This window comes from Vanellus vanellus, assembly GCF_965231255.1.
Source record: "Vanellus vanellus genome assembly, chromosome: 3".
NCBI lineage: Eukaryota > Metazoa > Chordata > Aves > Charadriiformes > Charadriidae > Vanellus > Vanellus vanellus.
Genome location: NC_138907.1, coordinates 108,579,646 through 108,594,042, shown reverse-complemented (window position 1 = coordinate 108,594,042; position 14,397 = coordinate 108,579,646). Strand labels below are relative to the sequence as shown.

General features: G+C 40.2%; 1 protein-coding gene across 3 annotated transcripts in view; it reads left to right on the top strand.

Annotated features, from left to right (window-relative positions):
* MYT1L (myelin transcription factor 1 like) overlaps positions 1 to 14,397 on the top strand; it is a gene marked incomplete at both ends in the record, with an annotated part of 130,567 nt that overhangs the window by 115,413 nt on the left and 757 nt on the right. For 2 of the 3 annotated variants that reach the window (XM_082481155.1, XM_082481154.1), the window contains 2 exons: positions 8,060 to 8,151; positions 9,935 to 10,038. In XM_082481155.1, coding sequence (XP_082337281.1) covers positions 8,060 to 8,151; positions 9,935 to 10,038 — 196 coding nt within the window. Of the gene's footprint in view, positions 1 to 8,059; positions 8,152 to 9,934; positions 10,045 to 14,397 lie in introns of all 3 variants that reach the window. The other variant, XM_082481156.1, reaches the window with a different exon arrangement.

Here is a 14,397-nt window from a genome sequence, read left to right as displayed (position 1 = left end):
GTCTTAAAGTAAATCTCAGCTACTTTCCTTTACAGCTTTGGAAAGCAACTTGTATTAGTAGCTGCCGCTTTCCACGTTACATCAAGCCTTTAGTCTTTTTAACTTAGATTCCACATTAATTGGAACTATTCTTTTCCAGTGAGGAATTCTGAAATTGAGCTGAATGGATGATTTTTTCCAACACAGCACAAAGGCAGTTGGGGTTGTGTGGCCAGTGGGGAGGAGGAGAGATTCCTCTGTGAGTTGCAGCGATCTCCATGCAAATAAAACTAGCTTGTTTGCAAAACCTCTCTCCTGGACTCCCTTTACTTCAGAGCTCAGTAAGAAGCTGGGGAAAAGCCAGTCACCCTTAAATGTAAATAAAAATGAGTGCTGGGCTAGGGAGGGTTCCTTTTATCTCTGCTGGAGTTATGCATAGAGTATTTCATCCTTTAAGGTGTGTAGCAGAATTTACTCATGGGAATAAAGAAATGGCTAAAGCTCATACCCTTCAACATAGAAAAAAAAATGAGTGGTTCATGGATTTAATATTAAACCAAGAAAAGGGCCACTTTGATCACTGAATTTGATCTCTTAACTTGAACTTCAAACATTACCAAATAGCTCAGGAGCTTAGTCATAAAAGTAAGGTTTCATCCATTAACAAAATAAAACACTAATTTTCACTGTGATCTGTATTTCCCTGAATTTCAAAAGGGTTTTACATCTAGGGCTTGGTTTGGATCTGTCTCTAGTTAGAAGAGGTCCCTTGAATGTGACATTTCTCTAGTCTGTGGACAATGTTATTTTTAATAAACAGGAAAAGTGTTTCATTTTCTTAACTTTTTGAAAAATCACTGTGGTAGTGAATCTATAAGTATCTTACAGTGTTTATAAAGTTAGCCCTCAGGATGCTTTTTGGGTACTCCAGGTTGAGGCTCTGGTTTCTTTGCATCCTGTTGTTTCTTTGTAAAGTTCAGCACTTCACACACCAAATATAAAAGTTGCATTTTATTTGACCTTTGTCTTCTCCTTTCCCACATCCCTACTTCTCTGTTTGGAAAATATTTTCTTCACTTGACAAGCCAAGTACAATTCCTCCAGCTTCAAGAGGATCTGTCTGCTGCATCTGTCTGCTGAGGCAAAAAATGTATTTAACAGAGCACAGCTGGAACCCAGATAACTAAAATCAGTCACCCAGACAATTGCTTCACTTGATCAATGATCCTCCACTCTGATGGCCTCTCTTGTTTGCATCCCTAAAGACAGTGCAATTACATTCTTGAAGCTGTTCAGGATTTTAGACCACATTTATTTGTTTTTAAACTAAATTTCTCAGTAAATATGCACTAATCACTAGCTAGATGTCCCTTTCAAACTTTTTTCCCCCATGAATTTTCCTTTTATTTTGGGATCAATTTCACATTATTTTCTAAACCCACTGATTATATGGCAAGGCATAGGTTGCAGTAATGGAACCACAGTCCTAAACAAGGAAGAAAATTCATTCTTCAGGTTGTGTTCAAATCTAACAGATGCAATCACTATATAGTCTTTATCCTAATTTGTGCATACAGTCTTTCTTCATACCTTCCAGGTGACTGGGTTTCCATTAGTCACGACTCTTCAGGGCAGTTAGGGTAAGATGTAGCTGTACATATCCCTGAGTACCCAGACCCCTGAGCTAGAAGACCGGGATGGGGAGCAGAATGAAGCCCCTGTAATCCAAAGGGAAATGGTGAGGGACCTGCTTCAGCACCTGGAGGTGCACAAATCTATGGGGCCGGATGGGATCCACCCAAGGGTACTGAAGGAGCTGGCGGACGTGCTCACCAGGCCACTTTGCATCATTTATGAGCAGTCCTGGATAACTGGGGAGGTCCCAGCTGACTGGAGGTTGGCAAATGTGACACCCATCCACAAGAAGGGCTGGAAGGAGGATCCAGGGAACTACAGGCCGGTCAGTCTGACCTCAGTACCTGGGAAGGTCATGGAACAGATCATCCTCAGTGCCATTACACGGCACATGCAAGAGAACAGAGTGATCAGGCTTAGTCAGCATGGCTTTGTGAAAGGCAGGTCATGCCTGACAGACCCGATCTCCTTCTATATAAGGTGACCTGCTTAGTGGATGAGGGAAAAGCTGCGGATGTTATCTACCTGGTTTTTTGCAAAGCTTTTGACTCCATTTCCCACAGCATTCTCCTGGAGAAACTGGCTGCTCATGGCCTGGACAGGTGTACTCTTTGCTGGGTAAAAACTGGCTGGATGGCCATGTCCAGAGAGTGGTGGTGAATGGAGTTAAATCCAGTTGGTGTCCGGTCACAAGTGGCGTTCCCCAGGGCTCGGTGCTGGGGCCAGTTCTCTTTAATATCTTTATCAATGATCTGGCTGAGGGGATCGAATGCACCCTCATTAAGTTCGCAGATGACACTAAGCTAGGCGGACGTTTTGATCTGCTTGAGGGTAGGATGGCTCTGCAGAGGGATCTGGACAGGCTGGACAGATGGGCTGAGGCCAACGGTATGAGGTTCAACAAGGCCAAGTGCCGGGTCCTGCACTTGGGTCACAACAACCCCATGCAGTGCTACAGGACTGAGGTGGAGTGGCTCGAAAGCTGCCCGGCAGAAAAGGACCTGGGGGTGTTGGTGGACAGTCAGCTAAATACAAGCCAGCAGTGTGCCCAGGTGGCCAAGAAGGCCAACAGCATCCTACCCTGTATCAGCAATAGTGCGGTGAGCAGGACTAGGGAAGTGATCATCCCCCTGTACTTGGCACTGGTGAGGCCCCATCTCAAGTACTGCATTCAGTTTTGGGCCCCTCACTACAAGAAGGGTATTGAAGTGTTGGAGTGTGTCCAGAGAAGGGCTACAAAGCTGGTGAGGGGTCTGGAGGACAAGTCTTATGAGGAACGACTGAGGGAAATGGGGTTGTTTAGCCTGGAGAAGAGGAGGCTGAGGGGAGACCTTATCACCCTCTACAACTACCTGAAAGGAGGTTGTAGAGAGGTGGGGGCTGACCTCTTCTCCCTGGTGACAAGTGATAGAACGAGAGGAAATGGGTTCAAGTTATGTCAGAGAAGGTTTAGATTGGATATTAGGAAATTTTTTTTTCACTGAAAGGGTTATTTAACATTGGAATAGGCTGCCCAGGGAGGTGGTGGATTCACCATCCCTGGAGGTGTTTAAAAAAGGGTAGATATGGTACTTAGGGACATGGTTTAGAAGTGGTTTTGTCAAGGTAGGTTAATGGTTGGACTTGATGATCTTAAAGGTCCCTTCCAACCGCAGCAATTCTATGATTCTATGATTCTATATGGATGGACCTTGTTTTGTAGAGTTTATACAGCTACTAGCACTTTACCTCCGCATGTGTCCATTTATGAAGTCTTCCTGTGAAAACAAGCCTGATTAATGCAGGTTGGATTTGCATGGTGTAAAAACCCAGTCACCCCCTCTACCTGTCAGTCCTACAGGTGTATAGTGTGTAGAAATGTCTGTTGCATAGACAGTGCCATGCCCTGCAAAGCAAAGCTGCATGATAGGTCCCAGCCATGCACCTTTCCATTTAGCATCCATGCCCAACAAAAGCATGTTTCCAATATAAATGATGTGTTATGATGTCAGAAGCCTCCAGTCAACCAGCAAAAATTGAGACCTCCTCAAATTTTAGCACATGCCTTACAGGAAGTTTGCAGGTTCTGACCCTAATCACTTTAATCTAACAGTTTAATTCATTTTTTATCGTATTTTGTAAGTTATGGCAGAAGTTGGCTTTCCAGGATGATGTGCCAGGCCATACTTTTCTTTCTCAAATTAAAGATTAAGCACAACAGTAGAAATTAAGCAAGAGCCAAGACACATTGTGTCTTAACAAGACAAGGTGCTGATGAGCAGCTGGTTGTTGATGCCTTGTCTCTGTGGCAGCAGTAGCTCATGGCTCCTGCTGAATCAGGAACTCGGAGGGAGCCAGGAGTTGGGCATTGGTGCTTCTCACAGCCCCAGCAAAATGCTGGAGCTACAAGTCCTGTGGCTTCCACCATCTGACAGAGGTAAATGATGGCTCAGTATTTTTACACAGTATTTATTACAGAAGTACCCCCAGCAATGTTGTTAGAAAGCCTTATTCATTTTTTATTATGGAAAGAATACTCAACTGTGTTTATATTTTCTTTTGCATGATTTCTCATGTGTATGAGAATAATGGCAGTAGCAAGTGAGATAACTGTGATTAATTTTACTAGCTCTTTGCAGGAATGAATAAGCTGCAGAATTCCATGTTTGTGTAAAAGTCAGTGTAAGGTTTGTTAAAATAATAAAAATAAACCAAAGCAGGATCACTCACTAATTCCACTTGTAACAGAAAACAGGCATCAACTGTAAAGGCTGTAAACTTGATGTGAGGATAAGTACTATCCTTACCAAAACTACTAGCTACCACATTTCTCTTGGTCTTTTTTGACTTTTGAGATGTTTAAAGCATATTTTGCTTAACTCTTAAAGCACTGAAATGGGTTTCACTTGTACTTTTTTGTTTGCCAGTCATGGAAAGGCAAACAAAATCTCAAGATATTTGAGACAAATAAAATCATACCTACTCCTTTTTGTCTTCTGCCTCATTCTACCCCCCAAGTCTTCTAGAAATCTTGGGCCACTCCCAGTCTCACTGGGATCTCAATTCAAGCTTTTTGGCTAACTTTACACCTCTGTGAGGTTCAGCCTTTGTACAACAGCACACTTCTGGTGTGATGCTGACTTAGCCCCGTTTTTCATGTGTTACCCTCCCATATGTCCTACCTTCTTTTGGTGGTTCTCAACTTAAAGAAAGAGCAGTTACCTTCAGGAGAAGTAAACATAGTCAGGAAGATAGAAAGGAAGAGGTGGAATTTCCTTGCAGAGTAGAAACTTATCCTGAAAGTCCTAATTTACTTTTTAAATTATTTAAAGTATTTTTAGGTAACCTAATTAAGAACAGAGCTGGGCAAAGAGGATGCATATTGTTATCTTTATCTTATTCATTTCTGAAGAATTTAGCCAAGTTAAATAAACTGTAGTAGAACTCAACCCTCTAATCTAGGTTACTTAGTATCTGGTTCATTGAAACTGTGGGTGCCTGGCTCAGGAAAGTCAGCTAATCCACTTACAGTAAAATATGCAATTAATGGAGAGACAGATTTGCTGGTAAAGACCTGCAGAGGAACTTGATGGCATGGTCTTGCCCTGTGTTGAATTTGGTACCTCTGGGAGTTTTGAATTAAATTGCATAAACCCACAGGAAAAGTTGGGACCTTCTGTTCGTTCATGGCCTCTTCTAAGGACAGACACATAACAAGCTAAAGGTAGTCATAGCGGTACATGATGCATATGTTAAAGCCACGAGAGTAAGGATCAGGAACGCAAAACGAGGAAGTTTGTGATTTGGGCATGCAGTTGCACAGCAAGCAAGCCATTTTGGTCGAAGCCCTCCTCTGTCTGTGCATATTGTATTAGATCACCAGCGGGTAAGAACAAAACTAATCTGGCTACAGGATGTGAAGCCCTCTGCATCCTCACCAGTAAGCCCCAAAATAGGCAGCCCTTTGCCTTTCCCCTCAGTAACTCATGACTCATGTGGGTGCCTCCGGAAGAAGGCAGATAATGAGTGCAGAACAACTCTCCAACAGTTCCTGCAGCAAGAATAGAGCACAGGACCCACATCTTCCTGTTTCCAGTTTAGGCAGAGGACATCTGGTCCCAGTATGCCTGAAGTGCAGCAGAGGTATGTGATATATAAGCGCCTACCCTTGCAATAGATATCTTTCCAGTGGAGATAGCAGGGGCCAGACACAGTTGCTATTAGGCAGTTAGAATGTGGCCACCCTGTTTGGTAGAGCAGGAAAGCTTAGTAGGGCAAATATGGGACGTCGTACCTGGGGCCTCAGGGCGAGAGCGTGATTTGGAGCACACTGGATATACTAGTAGAGAGGTAACCTTTTGGACAAGCTGAGGACATATCTACAGGTTTAGGCAGTCCTGAACACTAAATGTACATAATCGTGGCCTGGGAATAAGATTGAGGTTTTGGCACCAAAGTTTGGATGTAGGCACACTGAGTCTCACAGTGGATTTCTAACACTTGTGAACATACTTTTTTTATTTCATTATTCTTCTGCACTTTCAGGTGCACGGTTCTACCATCCAGGTTTCGCGTTGGTCTGTTTAGGGTTTGAATGCTGTACTTAGGGGCCGTTTGAGGAATAATTTTATTTTGAGGGATTCCCTAGGTTGTCATCAGTCAAGACTTTTAGAGAGGAAAAGGCTGCAGACCAAGATGAGAGTAAGCTAACACAGTTGTTATAATGCCCAGTGACGCTAACTCCTGAAGAAAGAGGACAAAACATGAGGAAATATATCAAGTCAATTGAAAGGATACAAAAATGAAGTCAAATGATGCAGAAACGTTGCATATACCGTTATCTTTCATTCCTTTCCCTGTGCCAATAATTTTTTCCCCAAAATGGCTAATCCTCTCCTCTCCTCCTTAATCTTCTGCAAGGCTCCCCTTGACACTTCAAGAGGACAGTTGTTTACGGTCACACAGTGAGTCCATAGCAGAGCTTGGAACAGTAATCTGGCCTCCTACCACTTAGGCTACAGTGACAAGCTACTAGCTCAGGCTATTTATTGATGCTACTAGTATTGGTTTATTATATATCTTCTCCATAACAGAGCTGCATACAATGGTGAACACTGTTTCTTTTGCTGAGAAAATTTTCTCAGCAATTTGCTGAGACATTTTCTTTTAGACATTTTTCTGGGAAAAGTTTCCTTTTTTGGGATGACTGCACTTGATAATAGTAGCCCAGGGTTTTCAGAGAAACATTTTCAATAATTAAACGTTATACTTAAGTTAGAGGACTTTATTGAGTAGGAAGTTGGGTCTTAAATAAATGCTTTTAATCAAAGATACCATATTCCTCAGAAACTTGTTTAACATTACAGAGAGAGTATTTGAGTACTAGCTTTGAATTTGATTTGCACAATTAAAAATTGTAAAAAAAGAGTCTTCCTTTGGAACTGAAGAGGAAATATAAATGTGACTGTACTCAGTGAGAAGTATGTGATGTTACTCAGTTTCAGTGGCTATGAAACCTTAAATGTTGAAGCAATAAGGAATTGTTTAGTGAGTTTCTAAATTTCCCTCGCTGCTAAAGCTTGCTCAGAATAAGACTATAGTTTTCCGTTGTTAAATTAGTTTGAATATGTATTTTTTCTTACCTGTGACAGTGCAACTACATTAAAGATGTTATTTTGAAAAGGGGGATCGCTCGGTGTATACAATTACTTATAAAATAGTGAGCACTGTCTGATCATTATTTTTATTTTTACAATAAAACATGCTACGACTGCATTTGCTATCAAACTGTTTTGTACGATGTAATTAAAAAGCTTAATATTTTGGCAACATGGGAGACACGAGATAACTGAGTCTACATCCATAAGTGTAACAAATAGACATTATAAGAGATATATATCCCTCATCAAGGCAAGGTCTTTTTCATGAGAATGACTTTTCCTGGGCTTTAACAAAGAAACAACATATAGTTACTGCATTTTTAAGAAACAAATTAGAAAAGGGCAATTTCGCCAGCTCAGTAGGTGATACTCACAAAGAAAGGCATAGTTTATAAGAGTTAGTCATTTGGATGTGAGAGGTAGCTCATGTCCCCTTCTCAACATTCAGTTCCATGTTTGAACATACAAATTAAAAAGGGTGGAAGGTCAGAGCAGGGGCATGTAAATTAGAAGGCGAGTATGTAGCAACTGCGTTTAAAAGAAAACCATTTAAGAAGAGAAATTTAGAAAATTGGACTGTTGTTCCCAGACTTTTGTATTAGCTGTCTATACAAAAAGAATTTGGAAGAACGAATGCAACCATTAAATCACTACTGGTAAGTCCCTTTTTTTCAGACTTAACACACTCTTTCATTGCTAGGCAGTGAAGATAAACTTCATCTCTGATACTGGTTTTATTACAGGTTTGGATTATAGATTTATTTTCAGTGACCTATCAAAATTAACAGGCTCCTTACTGTTCACAGTTTATCAGGATGCCCCAGAGCTACTTCAGCAATGAAGAAAGCAAAGCTGTCTGGAGAACAAATGCTAACAATAAAGCAGCGGGCCAGTAATGGTAAATTTTTAATCATTACCTTTTTAAATATTACTTCTTTGTAAACTAAAATTGTCATTACTCTATTGGCTCTTTTCCCTACGTGTGTAAATCTTCTTTGTATAAATAGTGAATTCACTGTCAGTAGACGTGAAACTGGGTTTTCTGCTGTGGAAATCTGAGCCAGCAGTGGAGTGGTCAGACTGGTCTGTGTTATGTCAACATAAATCTAAACCAGTAAAATATTTCAAAGTAGAATATACCATTATAATTTTCTGGTTCACATCTCATTCATCAAAGGTGGATAGTTGGTTTTATAATGTTGCAGGATTCAGAAGAGGAAAAGGTTTGATTTCCAGAGTGTCAAGTCCTCATGAGCTCCCTTGAATTCATTTGGAGCTGTGGCTCTGTAACCTCTGGCAGATGTAGACGGCCTTGTGGCATTTCATCTCCAATAATCTGCAATCCTTCCTAGGAACTGAGTTGCAGGGAAGATGAGGAAAGTAACTTGGATGAAAATTAAGATAGTACCATGACAGTTGAAGTGCACTAGAAGCAAAATGGAGGTGCTTCGGTTCAAATAAGTAATGCACAAAAGGCTTGTCTGGGAGGTGCCTCAGTCCTGAGTTTTCTTGGAAAATTTTGTGTAGTCACTTAGTCTGTGACTGTGCGTGCCTTCTTAACTGCTGGTGTTGACTGTGTTTGAGAGCCACAAAGCATTTCAGCACAGTGCAGGGGGCACTTGAAGCCACGTTGCCAGCACAGCTGCAGAAAGCGTTGGCTGTCTTTGTTCGATAGCTAGTAACCAGGCAGTGGAAGGTCTGGACGTCATTTTCTCTGCAACCCGGGAATTATAGAAAACTGTATCTGCAGCGCCTGGGAAGAGTGCCTTAATGACGGGTATATGGACATTTTGGATAGTTAGGGGGACACATGGCATCCTTCCTATAAGAGTTAAGCACTGTGGGGAAAGGTATGCAAGATTCACGCTAGAGTAAGACAAGAGAGTGGGAACAACAGTTTCTCTTGCTTTAGGAGTTCAGACTTTGACTTGAGAGGAAACAGGTCTATCTCTTCCCAGGACTAATTTATGCTTTGTTATAGTAATTAAAATAATAAATAAATAAATAAAACCTTTATGGTTTATTCATGTCTGAATCCTGGAAAATGCAGCTGCCTTTAGAATTCTGTTCTCTAAATATTTATGTCATAAAGCCTCAGAAAGCACTGCCATTTTGCAAATTATTCTATATATCATTAGTTAATAACAACCTTCTGAACCATGAAATTATTAAAAGCAACAGCAAAATCACAATATACCCCAGTACATCAACAAAATTTCATGGTGTTCTGAAAAAACATCTGAATTAGTTACAAATGACAATGCTGTAGTATGAAGAGATTAACATGTTAAGATATTTTCTTTTCCTTCTGAAGATCTATAAGTGGACACAGTCTTTCAAATAAGTTACATATGACAGTGGGGCAGAATTTATTGCTGCAGGTGCATTTCTTATAATACAAAGTTAAATCAGTACATATAAAGAAAAAGGTGTGTCTTATTGATCCTCTAGGCTTTTTCAACACTCTTGCTGGAAAATTACTGCAATTTTTAAAAGAAAAGTAGTGGAAAATATATTATTTAACTTCAAAGGAAAAGTTTGAAGAAAGCTTCCTTTTTCTTTTTTACTTTAATACTTTTACTTGAAATAAATTTATTTTCAAATATGGAAATAATTAATTCACTGAACTCTGATTTAAAGCTTAATTATTTTAACACCCCTTTTATTTTTATATCACACAGGTATAGAAAATGATGAAGAAATTAAACAGTTAGATGAAGAAATCAAAGAACTAAATGAATCCAACTCCCAGATGGAAGCTGATATGATTAAACTCAGAACTCAGGTAACAGTTTTATGAAGCCCTAAATTCAGCTGCTTTTTCTACACGACTGATTAAAAGAAGTATAGGAAATATATTGTTCCCTTTTATGTTTCTTACATAGTAAGATTTCTATCTGTGATTTGCCATTTATAAAATCAGAAAACAATATCCATTATGCAATTTCCACATCAGTTACCAGCATTAAAAAAAAAAAAAAAAAAGCATAGCAAAATATATTCTTTAAAATAATGGCAAAAGCGTGACCTGCCATGGTCGGCTTTGTATTTCCCCTTGATAAGGCTATGCCTTTCTAACAGCAGTTAAAATATTGTGTGATGTCATGGTCATTAACATAAGTTACGAGGTGAAGGGGTCTAGATGAACATGGCTTTTGCCAGGTCTGTCTTACAGAGGAAATTTAAATAGGGAAGGGAAAAACTGTTACACTTCACTTCATCATGTGGTACACTAAGTGCAGCCCTTGGCAGCAGTAGTGGTTCCACGGTCCAGCTTAATTCCTTTTAGGTTCAACATAATCGGGGGTTGGGGGTGGGGAAGAGAAACCTAACATTGCACTATTATTTAAAACCTCATTATTCAGCAGTTCTAAAACTGGATGGAAAAAGCAAAGGAAGGAAATTAATTGAATTATTTCCCTGGCATTTTCCGGTGTCCAACCTAGCTTCTGGTGCTTCTTTCTTCACATGATTTGAGCACGGACACCAACAATGAGATTTACCACAGTTCGCACCATTTATCAGCCTTTAGTCCCATGGTCATAATCATGGAATTGATCTGGATGGAAACAGAGTAAACCATTCATTGTTACTTCTTTGTCTGCTGCTTGTGGAGAAGAGCGCCATGTCCATTGTCTTCCTCGTCCTCATGTATACTCATAAATAGAAGGCAGGATCTGCCTCTTCCAACTTGGTTTTTCATTGACTTCTAAACCTTAGCCAAATTGAGATTGAATCCTCAATTCTATTTTATGCCTGTGTTCAGGGTTCTGGAGTCATTATTCAGCCTTTACAGGATTTCACTTATGTTTTACACAGTTTTCTGCTGTGACCAAATATCACTGTAGGGTAATGAGGACAAAATCTGCAAGAATGTAAAGCAAGAATAATAATCAATGGCAGGAAAATGATATGTATATATGTTGGAGGAATCAGGTCCTAAGTTTTGAATCTGGCAGCTTCCAATCTGCCTTATGTCTTCTTTAGCTTAATACAATGGTGTAGTTGCTCTTCACGTAGAGACTGATTTAGCTGAGATTTTTAAAAATGTGAAGCAATTTGGCTGCTGTGTGTATAATAGGTAAAAGCTGTAGTTGTCAATACCTTTCTCAATTTTTAATAAAGCCATGATAACACTGTCACAGGCATAAAACATGTATTGAGATTCAAAGATTTAGGTAGGAATGTCACATCAAGTTTTGATGTGAAATGAGTACAGAAGCCTTACTTCAGTGGTCTCAGTTCCAGCTTTCAGTTCTTAGACTAGTGCCATTGCATATTCTTAGAAATCAGATTAGGCACTGCCTGGGACCACTGCGTATTCTTGGAAAAAAACCCTCAGGTGATGATTTTACCATGAAATTGAAAGGATGCGTTTCACACCTTGGTGCAGCAGATTTACAAAAAGGGTAGAATGACTGGCAGTGACACATACCATCATTAAAATAATTAATACGATTTGAGAAAATAGAGCTACAAGAGACCTTAAAACGTTATTTTGTCCACCAGGCTTCTTCCCTTCCTACTTCCCAGCTCATCCTAAGCCAATCCTGACAGATGCTTGAGTAACCTGTTCTTTACTTCCTACACTAGAGATTCCACACTAAGTCTAATACTTACCTGTTCTTACCCAATAGCTACTGATGCCTAGCAGAACATCCCAGCAGAGTCAAACTTCACAAAAATTCAGAGGCCTCAGTTTCGAATTCATACACTCTCCTGAAGACAAACAATTTACATTTCCAACACGTAGGGAGTTACATCGTAGTCATTAAGAGGATCAAAGTCAACAGTCCCCTTTATTTGCAACAGTAAAATTGTATTGAACATAACAAAATGCTGATAAACCTTTAGAAAATCGTTGTGCAATCTAGATTTCAATAAGACTTCACAGGCGGGTAATATGCAATGGGAAAGTAGCGGAAGTTCCGTGAACACCAGAAGTAGCAACAGTCTTGTTTGATATGGATTTGCATCCCATATGATTGTAAGTGCCAGCAAAAGTTTTTCCTACAACAGGAACTTCCCTTCAATGTAGAATATTTTATACTTAATAAAGTGAAAAGTCATTTTGCAGCCTTTTTCTTAGTTGAAGCATTCATAAGACTCTCCTTTACTCAGCTGCCTTTTTGCTTAAGACTTTGAAGAAAGTATTTTTAGTCTTTATTAGACCTTCTAGTAAATTTGTTCAAATTTAACATGCAAGTCCAAAAGTATGAAAGGGGCAAAAGCACATGAAGGTGAGAGGGAGAAAGAAAAATCTGCAAATAACTGTGTCTCATACAAGCAACAGGTAATCATGTTTTCAGAATAGATGCGAGTGAACATTCATTAGTTTTAGGGTGAAATGTGGGGAGAGAAATTTCAGACTTTAAGCAAGTGAACACAATAATTACGTATGTCAGTTATCTTAAGATACTAACAGATCAGTACTAAATGAAATTGAGAGATATGCTGATCAGCTGCCACTATATTTGCAGAGAGTCAGCATCTCACATGAAAAAAGAGATCTATTCGAGTGGCAGTGCTCAGTGAGCGAGAAAAGCTGTAAAATGTTAGCTCCTACTTAAGTTAGCGTGAGGCAGCAGCAGCACGCCATACTGAACTGGGCCTTCATTGCTGTCAGACGCTTCACTTCGGTCTGTAATATAAAAAACAGGTTTTAGGGTAAATATTGGAGCATCACTGACTCTAACAAGCACCTATGAAAGTTGTTTTGCATTTGCATACAGGGTTGCTCTCTCATACAAACAAACTGAACGCAAAATGAGAGGAGGATGTGTTCCCAGTTTCAAAGGTGAAGAAAGTATTTTGCCTGCTATAATATATTGTGGAAGTAGCTCAGAATCAATTAATTGTGAGAAACCCAAGCCCCTGCAATACTGACAGCTTCAATTGACTGCTGTATAAACACCTGTAGTCAAAGTAAGAGATACCTGAAGATCGCTTCGTGTAGCCACATCACTTGTCAAAGTTACTTCTATCAATTAATGGGCTGTATTTCCATAAGCAGATTGAAACTTTAGGTCCAGCATAAAACTTGAGATATGCAACTGCTTGATTGTGCCAGCAGTTTCCTAAAATTTGCTCACCCGTGGTCAAGAACCTTTTCCCCTTCTGCCTGCTGCTGCTGCACAAACCTCCAGCCTTCCCGTCAGCATTTCAGTTGTATCAGGTCTTCCCACAGTCCACTGTCTATGCCAATATAGAAAGGGATAAAGCTCATTTTGAGAATTCGAAACCTTGTGTTCTTTGGCATTTTTTCCACTTCTCTGGCATCGTTTTTTGCCCTCTTGTCAATGCATATTTTAGCCTACACACACACAAAACCACACTGTACACTCCGTAGTAGATGTTAACGGTTGTCATCCAATGTGGAAAGTAAGGACAGGTCTACAGAGGAAAGTGTAGACAGATAGGAGTGAGCTCTGCATGTGCTCTCGACGAGTTGGACATAAGCCAGCGCTCAGCTGAAATCCTTATAGCTTCGTTAGCACAGTGCTCTGCCCGAGCTCGGGTAAGTTGCCTCCCAGCAATGCTTTTTAGCGCAAGCAGAGCACCATGCAAGGTCAGAGCTAACTTGTGTCTGCTCAGCTGGGACCGCAGGCAGAGCATACTCTCAGTTGCCTTCACCTGTACGTGTAGTCGCGCCCCAGAAACCCACTCTCATGGCTTTGTGCAGATTTCCCTCAGTTCCATCAGCTTTGCAGCTCATTGTATGTATTAGAAAACTTTCTGAATTTGTACATGTATGGCGATAACATGCAGTTGTTTGGCTTTCAAAAGCAGCCTTGTGAATTTGCACGGAATCAAATTATACTGACAAAGAGCTAAACACTGGCAGCAAGGAGCTATGCGTGCTTAACTGACTGTAACTCTCTCTATATACATATATTAGAAAATGTAAGAAATGCATGACCTGCTGCAGCACGTCCCTACGGTAGGCTCCTAGAGTAGAAGTGTTTAACCACGCTGGGGAACTTGCAGAACTAAGGTCCTTCTTAATGCCTTTCAACTCAAGACGAAAAGCTCTAAAGCAGTGGAATCAAATCCAAGTTCGTTCATTATAACCAATATTAAAAAGACAAGCTGTTAAAGTCATCCAACAGGCAGTAGGAATAAGAAGCCCCTAACAATGATAAGA